The sequence below is a fragment of the Quercus robur genome, chromosome 5 (genome assembly GCF_932294415.1).
Source record: "Quercus robur chromosome 5, dhQueRobu3.1, whole genome shotgun sequence".
NCBI classification, from domain to species: Eukaryota; Viridiplantae; Streptophyta; class Magnoliopsida; order Fagales; family Fagaceae; genus Quercus; species Quercus robur.
Window position 1 is genome coordinate 11,736,463 of NC_065538.1, and position 8,983 is coordinate 11,745,445.

General features: G+C 43.7%; 1 protein-coding gene across 1 annotated transcript; it reads left to right on the forward strand.

Moving 5' to 3' along the window:
- Positions 1-2,498: 2,498 nt before the first annotated feature.
- Positions 2,499-3,990, forward strand: LOC126729009 (uncharacterized). The gene is made up of 3 exons (XM_050434775.1): positions 2,499-2,667; positions 2,798-3,279; positions 3,357-3,990. Exons 2-3 carry the CDS (start codon positions 2,809-2,811, stop codon positions 3,885-3,887), a joined length of 1,002 nt encoding a protein of 333 aa, XP_050290732.1. The 5' UTR covers positions 2,499-2,667; positions 2,798-2,808; the 3' UTR covers positions 3,888-3,990.
- Positions 3,991-8,983: the final 4,993 nt, after the last annotated feature.

Genomic DNA, 8,983 nt, shown 5'->3' on the forward strand with positions numbered 1-8,983 from the left:
TAAGGTGATGAAGCCTAATTCCAAGCTTGTCCCTAAAATATCTTTCAAGTAAAATTACCAATCTGCCCATCAAGATTCTTCCAAATTACAATTAACAACCAAGGTGTTACATGCCTGACCTGAATAACCTATTATCAATTCTCATATATCTAAAATTAAAATACAACTACAACCATAAATATACTAATATACATATAATTACAAACATAGATTAAGCAATAATAACAAAATAATAATAATAACAAAAGTTAATACATTTATAAGCAAAACGGGTTCGCAGTTCAGGTTGACCCGCAAAAAACATGGGTCGGGTTACGGGTCAATCCGTTTTTGCTTCGAGCAAAAAATCGGGCTCAAGTCAAGTTAGGTTAGAAAATTCTAACCCGTTTTGCCATGTTTAGTGAAAGTGAGGGGCGGTGACTTAATTAAGAGGATGAAGCCTAAGTCCAAGCTTGTCCCTAAAATATCTTTCAAGTAAAATTACCAATCTGCCCATCAAGATTCTTCCAAATTACAATTAACAACCAGGGTGTTACATGCCTGACCTAAATAACCTATTATCAATTCTCATATATCTAAAATTAAAATACAACTACAACCATAAATATACTAATATACATATAATTACTGATATTGCTCTGAATCAGTGAGGTGGATGGCCTGGCTTTGGTGGGCTATCGAAACGGTTGATGGCCTGCAAGGAAGAAAACGCGATCAAAGAGGAGACCGGAGAAGACCGGTCGAACCCCCTCTGATGGAGAAGTTAGACTCGTAGAGAAAGAAGTTCCAAGTGTTTTGGAAAATTGTCTGAGAGAAAATCTTACCTCTGTCGGGTTCAGACCGGTCCCTTATATAGGGAGCCTGGGACGGTTATTTGTCCAATAACCTCCCCAGGATTTGTGGAAACCAACAACTCCGGAGTTAACTACCTCAACGGATATAAAACGGTAACTGCTAATGGAAGTTAACTTCTTCGAAGGGTTTGTTGAGATAGTTGCGGGTTGTCGAAAGTCTAAGTGTTGAGCTTTCGTCCATCTTGTGTAGGGTGGTTTAGTCGTCCAAGGATATTTAACAATTGCTCATGGACGAACCTCATGGACGATCCTGTCGTCCATGGGAGACTTAACTTATGGAGTGGTGCTATTATTCATGGACGTTTCTCCTTCTTCTGGATAAACTCTTGGATCAACCTGCGCTGTAGGCTCTGGACGATCCATTTGGACGATCTGGAGATAGATTGTTTTCCACTTCTCTATCAGTTGCCCCTTTGTTCAAAGGGTCGTCCAGGACATTGTCGTGATTTTAACAAAATTTCGCTTTTTCGTACGCCATGTGTCGCGAAACTGTTGGTTGGCCAATCGTGTCGATCTCGTTTCCCCAAGGGATCGCCACGTGTCAATTTCTGAGTGGCGAGTGTCGTTTCATTGACCCTGTTGCTGGGGCCTATAAATAGCGCATTCTCTTTCATGCCCCTCACTTTCTTCCTCATTCTCTTTTCTGCCAACTCGTCCAAGATTCTCGTCTAGCTCTTGTCCTAGTTTCATCAGGTATTTCCTCTTTTTTTTTTTTTTTTTTTAGGCTCTCATTTTAAGTCCTCTACATTTCAAACATGTCTTCATCTTCTAGTTTCTAGAGAGAGATAGACGACTACCAGGACGGCTCTGAGAGTGAGGGTAGTGTAGATAGTTCGTCCTGTAGTGATTCCTCAGACGAGCATTACTCGTCTGGGGTTACTGGCATTCCCTTAGAGGAATTTCAGGAACAACGACGTAGGGCGGCTTCTGGATCTGGGGCTAGTTCGTCCAGACAGCCGTCTAGTCCTCCTCAAGACGAGGAAGAGGACGAAGAAGATGTAATCTATAGTTGTGCCCCAGAGGTAGCATCCACCTTAGGCGGTGCTAAGTTAAAAACTCTTGTAGATAGATATCAAATCCCTAAAGAGCTTAACCCTCGTCTACCCAAGGTTGGAGAATGGTGTTGTTCCCCTTCCTCTGGCTTAGGGGTATATGCTTCTTATCTTTTAGCAGGCCTTAGGTTTCCCCTAAACTCTTTCTGCAGAGACCTCTTCCAAAGGTTGGGTATTGGGCCTAACCAGCTCAATCTCAATGGTTGGAGGACGATTGTTGCCATGCAAGTATTATGGCGTGAGGCATTGGAAGGGGACCGTCCAATTACAGTGGACAAGTTCCTTTACTGCTATAAGCCCTCAGAGATCAAAAAATCTGCTGGGTTCTACCAATTCTCGTCCAGAGGTTCATATTACAGTTTAATAACGGACCGTAGTTCGTCTGATCGGCTTTGGAAAAAAGAATTTTTTATTATTTCTGGAAATTGGGCTGGGGACCCAGCTGATGTGGGTATTCCCCTCTTCCCACCTTTTACCAGCCCTCTAGGTCGTCTTCGTCCTGAGGGTATGTTTTTCTTTCCATTTTATCCTGTTTGTCCTTTAAAATTTCTTATCTGTCACTCGTCTAACCCTTTATCTTGGTGATGCAGCTGTCGTTCGTCCACACTTGGACAAGTTTTTCTTGGACCGGATAGAAGTGGTTCGCACCTTTCCAGGAAGGACTTTCCACGACTTAGTTACCCTTAGTCGTCTAGCTACTTGGGGACTTGGTCCAGTCCCAACTGCTGAGAACTTAAGTCACGAAGAGCTCACTCGTCGAAGTAAGTGTCGTCCATTATACTTTGTTATTTCAGCTCTCCTTTCTTTTTATTTATTTATCTATTTATATATATATATATATATTTATATATATATATATATATATATTTTAATTAATTTTCCTCGTCATAGGGATAAGCACGATGAGGGAAAACAAAGAGAAAACAGTGGCTAGCGGGGACGAGGATGCTGCTGCCCCTACTGTCAAAGTGGCTTCCGTCCAGGCTGGGAAGAGGAAGTCTAAACCAATCTTAAGTACTGTGGACCTGGACGACCTTCCCAGTCGTCGTGGCCACAAGAAGCAAAAGTCAAGTAAGACTTCCCTTCCCAAGGTTCCTAAGTTCGTACCACCAACAGTGAATTTGGACGAACCTGTGGTGGACGTGGAGCCCGTCCAAACAGTTCATCCTGTCCAGTCTGATCCTCCCCCTCCTCCCAAAGCTTCTCATAAGCCAAGCCCTTCAGAGTCCTCTGATCGTCCACCTAATTTGGTTCTGGACGAGGGTTATGCATGGAGGACGTTCAAAGGAATCGTCACTGATCATGAAGTTAACGAATGTTACAACATGTCAGTGAAGGAGTTTGAACGCTCTGGCATCCATGACCTTTTCAAGGTAAGTTTATTCCTCGTCCTTGTGTATAAACATTTTATCTTGAATGAAATGTCTAACTCTTTTTCGTCCAAATGCAGGCTATGTCAAAGTTTTATATAGCAACCTGTCAAGCCAAGGAGCTTGCTTCAGATGCTAAGACGGCCAAGGAGAAGGTTAAGGAGCTGAGCCATGAGATTTTATCCAAGAAGGGGGAGGTCATTAGGTTGACCGAGGACTTTAATCGTCTGCTGGGAAGCGAGACGAAGCTGAAGAACGACGTGGAGGAGCTCAAAGCTGACAATTTAGAGAAGGATACCCGCATCGTCCATCTCGAAGGACAAGTTTCAGAGCTTACCTCGTCTTTGGAGAAGGCACGTGAAGAGGCAATTGCTGCCTTTAAGAAGTCTGACGAGTATAAGAATCGTCTAGACAGTCATTATGCAGCTGGCTATGAAGACTTCCGTGCTGATGCCAAAGAGGCATATCCTGATTTGGACTTCAACTCCTTCAAGCTTCCTCTTGCTACAGAGAGTTCCGTGTTGCAGACGAGTTCCGAGGACGTCAACATCATGGACGACGCTAACACTGAAGTCACTCAGGACGACCCTAAGGCGAGCTTGCCCAAGTGAAATCTGTTTCCTTAGAAAATCTACTTTTATTTGCCTTTTCATGGAAGTGCCCGTTGTTTTGGGCCTTTTCTTTTTCTTATATTTTAAATCTCATGCAAGTACAATCATCTCGTCCAGGATTATGGACGAGTTTTATATACATTTTCACATTCAAAACTAAAGGGGTTTTTGGACGTTGGTCGTCCACCCTTTGAATTTCATGAAAGAAATGAATACTTCTATTTTTACTTCCATTGTGTTTGAATATATACGTTTCCAGCTTTATGTATGAAATTTTTATTTTCATATCAGCAGTGTGGTTCGTCCATCTAGGAATTCAGTTCACCTCGTCTTGGGCATGGGGGTGAATTTTATTACATCACCAAGATAAAGTAAATTGATTCCTTTTGGCTAGATTTTTCATCATTCCAAAATTATGGACGATCATTTTGTCGTCCTTGATGATTAGACTTTTTAGCGATTTCTCGTCCAATGTAATGGATTGTTAAGCTAGTTTTGAAGTCTTTGCTCGTCCGCGTCTCGGACGAACACTTTTGGGAATTCATCTCGTCTTAAGGTCTAGAAGAGTATGCCCTTTTCATCTCGTCCCATGTTCTGGACGGATGAAACTTTGCTTTATTTTTAGCTTGGGTTTCATCTCGTCCTATGTTCTGGACGGATGGACCTTGGTTTCATTTTCAGGTTAGGTTTCATCTCGTCCTATTTCTGGACGGATGGACCTTAGCTTAATTTTCAGTTTAGGTTTCATCTCGTCTCTTGCTTTGGACGGATGTACCTTTTCATCTTTCCTTTGGAGGAAGGCTTATGGACGATATATCCTTGCGTCCAAGGATTTCATTCGTCCATGCTTGCTTTCTTTTTGCGGATCAATCTGAATGAACATATAAGGATTCCAATAATATACTTGAAAACAATATATATATATATATTTGAAAATCCAAACTTATGTAAACATTCATCCACAGGCATAGCACATGCTCATTAGCTAGTGCCTTATTGAATTAAAAATACAAACCAACTCATCCATGAATAGCACAAAAGTGAAAACACTAATGTACTTTCTAGGGGATTATTAAAATACTTAAAAACACTTGACAGTAGTAAACACTTCTGCTCGTCCATATATCTCGTCCAAGGACACTGGTGAAGAGTCAGCACTTATTGATGGTACTTCCTGAGGTGCTCAACATTCCAAGGGTGTTCCAGCCTCTGCTCATCCAAAGCTTCCAAAGAGTAGGATCCTTGCCTTTTGCAGTTGATAACCCTATAATGTCCTTCCCAATTTAGGCCAAGTTTCCCGTAGGCCGGGTTTCTTGTTGCCAAGGTAACCCTCTTCAAGACGAGATCCCCGATGTTGAAACGCCTAGGCTTCACCATAGTGTCATATTGTCTTGCCATGAGATTTTTGTACCTTGCTGTCCTCTGTTCTGCATCCATCCTGACCTCGTCCATAAGGTCAAGGTTAAGACGGAGCTGTTCCTCGTTTTCTTCAGTTTGATACTTCCTCACCCTGTGGCTCGTCATGTGTACTTCTGCCGGTATAACTGCCTCGCTTCCGTAGGCTAGCTTAAAAGGAGTTTCTCCTGTTGGAGTTCTCGCTGTCGTTCTATAAGCCCATAAAACACCTGGTAATTCATCCGGCCATATTCCCTTTGACCCTTCGAGCCGAGTCTTGATGATCTTCAGCAAGGATCGGTTCGCTACTTCTGCCTGGCCATTGGCCTGTGGGTGGGAGGGTGAGGAGTAATGGTTCTTCATTCCAAGCTGTTCACAAAATTCCCTGAAAGGTGTGTTGTCAAACTGTCGTCCATTGTCAGACACTAGTACTCTAGGTACTCCAAATCTGCATACAATATTCTTCCAGACGAAGTTCTTGACATTCTGCTGCGTAATTTTGGCTAAGGGTTCGGCTTCCACCCATTTTGTGAAGTAATCTATTCCCACCACCAGAAACTTCATTTGCCGAGTTCCAGTCGGAAAGGGCCCCAAAATGTCTAGTCCCCATTGTGCGAAAGGCCAAGGGGCCATCATTGGCGTGAGATATTCTGCTGGCTGTCTGGGAATGTTGCTAAAGCGTTGACATTGATCACATACTTTGACATATGCTTTAGCATCAGCTTGGATGGTTGGCCAATAGAATCCGCTACGGATGACTTTATGGACGAGTGATTTGGCTCCCGAATGGTTCCCGCATGCTCCTTCGTGAACCTCCCTCAACATGTAATTTGCCTCGTCCGGAGCCAAACATCTTAAGAGAGGCTGGGAAAAACCTCTCTTATATAACACCTCGTCCATAAGCACATACTTGGCTGACTTGACCCTGAGCTTCCTAGCTTCGTCCTTCTCTTCTGGAAGCCTTCCGTCCTTTAAGTATGACACTATTGGGGTCATCCAATTTCCTTCTCCCTCTATCTGCATCAGTTCTGGAAGGTCTATACTTGGCATGTAGTGTACATCATCCATTTCGTCCAACGCCTCATTCGCAGATGCTTCCTTCGCCAGAGTATTTGCCTCCACATTCTCTTCCCTTGGGATTTGAACAAAATCTGCTTTTTTGAATTTCTTCACAAGGCGTACTACCTTCCTTAGATATTTCTTCATTCTTTCTTCCTTGGCTTCACATGTCCCATTGACTTGGCCTATGACCAATTGAGAGTCTCCCAGGACAAGTATTGAGTCTGCTTCTACGGATTTGGCCAGTTCCAATCCCTTTAAAAGGGCTTCATACTCCACTTCATTGTTAGTAGTCTGGTATTGCAGACGGGCCTTGTATTTCAATTTGTCCCCTTCTGGCGACTGCAAAACAACTCCTATTCCTCCAGCATATAATGTAGACGATCCATCTACATGGACGACCCATTTGTTGTTGTACTCTCCTTCCCCCAAGTCTTCGTAACATGGAGTGAACTCTACAATGAAATCTGCTAGGGCTTGAGCCTTTATTGCATTTCTCGGTTGGTACCGAATGTCGAATTCACTAAGTTCAACTGCCCACTGAATTAGTCGTCCTGCGGCTTCCAGCTTGTTCATTGCCTTCTTAAGCGGATGGTCCATCATGACATTGATGACATGAACTTGGAAGTAATGTCTTAACTTCCTAGAAGCCGTTATCAGTGCAAAAGCCAATTTCTCCATGAGCGGATATCTTCCCTCTGCTCCTCTGAGTGCCCGGCTAGTGTAGTACACCGGTTTTTGTATTTTCCCCTCTTTTCTGATTAAAGCTGAACTTACGGCGTGTGGGGACACCGCTAAGTATAGGTACAGTTCTTCTCCTTGCACGGATGGACTTAATAATGGGGCAGTTGTGAGATAGTCCTTCAGGTCTTGGAAGGCCCTTTGGCATTCGTCCGTCCACTCAAATGCCTTCCTGAGGACTTTAAAGAAAGGTAAACACTTATCTGTGGCTTTCGAAACAAACCTGTTCAAAGCGGCAACTCGTCCTGTGAGGGATTGGACTTCCTTGATACTCTTCGGTGGCTCCATGTTCAATATAGCCTGGATCTTGTCCGGATTTGCCTCAATTCCTCTTTGCGAGACCATGAACCCCAGAAACTTTCCCGACGATACTCCGAATGCACACTTGCTTGGGTTCAACTTCATCTTATATCGCTGAAGTGTTTCAAAGGTTTCCTGTAGGTCGTCTAGATGGCTTCCCTCGTCTATACTCTTCACAAGCATGTCGTCGACATAAACCTCCACATTCCGTCCTATTTGTGGACGAAACATGTGATTCACTAACCTTTGATAAGTTGCCCCTGCGTTCTTCAAGCCGAATGGCATCACTTTGTAGCAAAACAAGCCATGGCTGGTAATGAAGGAAGTTTTTTCCTGATCAGCTTCATCCATCTTGATCTGATTATATCCTGAGAAGGCATCCATGAAGCTCAGCAACTGATGGCCAGCAGTAGAGTCCACCAATTGATCAATGCGTGGCAGAGGATAACTATCCTTGGGACATGCTTTGTTCAAGTCAGTGAAGTCTACGCACATTCTCCACTTTCCATTAGCTTTCTTCACCATCACCACATTGGCTAACCAATCCGGGTAATAGACTTCCTTAATGAACTTTGCCATGGTTAGTTTTTGAACCTCTTCCTTGATTGCTTTGTCCCTCTCGGGAGCGAATACCCTCTTCTTCTGACGGATAGGCTTAAAAAAGGGGTATACATTCAATCGATGAGTGATCACACTTGGGTCGATTCCTGGCATGTCGTCATGACTCCATGCAAAAATGTCGATACTTTTTCTCAGGAACTGGATGAGGTCTTCTCTTGCCTTCTCCTTCATACATGTTCCAATTCTGGTAAATTTCTCAGGATCATCTTCTTGCAAAAGAACATCTTCCAACACTTCTGTGGGCTCTGCAATAACTCTTCTTTCCTCGATGCTCATTGTCTGCACCTGTTCGTCCAAAGCCATCATGGCTAAGTAGCATTCTTTAGCTGCCAACTGATCTCCTTGTGCTTGTCCTATCCCGTACTCCGTAGGGAATTTGACTGATAGATGGTAGGTCGAGGTTATCGCCTTCCAACTATTAAGAGTGGGTCTTCCAATAATGGCATTGTATGAAGAGGTACAGTCTACCATGAGGAAATTGACTTCCTTGGTTATCTGTTGCGGGTATGACCCTACCACAACTGGTAATGTAATGGTACCCACGGGCTGCACCTTCATTCCTCCAAATCCTATTAATGGCGAGCATACTGGACGAAGTTGATCTCGTCCAAGCCTCATCTGTTGGAAGGCGGGGTAGTACAATATGTCTGCTGAACTTCCATTGTTAACTAACACTCTCCTGGTTGTATAATCTGCAATGAGCAGTGTAATGACGATCGCATCGTCATGCGGGTGATGAATCCTCTCAGCATCTTTGTCGATGAAGGAAATGGTTGGCTCGTCCATTGGTCTCGTCCTTGGTGATCGTCCAGAGAGCTGGACGTTTTGTACCGCTTTGAGATACGTCTTCTTCGACTTGGAAGATTGCCCCATCGAGTTCCCTCCAACGATAATCCTTATCTCTCCTAGTGGGGGCCAGGATGATTCCTCTATTTTGCCTTTCAGCTTCTCATCTGTACGATCCCTTCCAACGAAGTGCT

Excerpts from the sequence above, each read along its gene's own strand:
- LOC126729009 (XM_050434775.1), top strand. The coding sequence starts at position 2,809 with ATGAGGGAAAACAAAGAGAAAACAGTGGCTAGCGGGGACGAGGATGCT. Across the intron at positions 3,280-3,356 it reads GCATCCATGACCTTTTCAAG|GCTATGTCAAAGTTTTATAT; the intron begins GTAAGTTTATTC and ends GTCCAAATGCAG.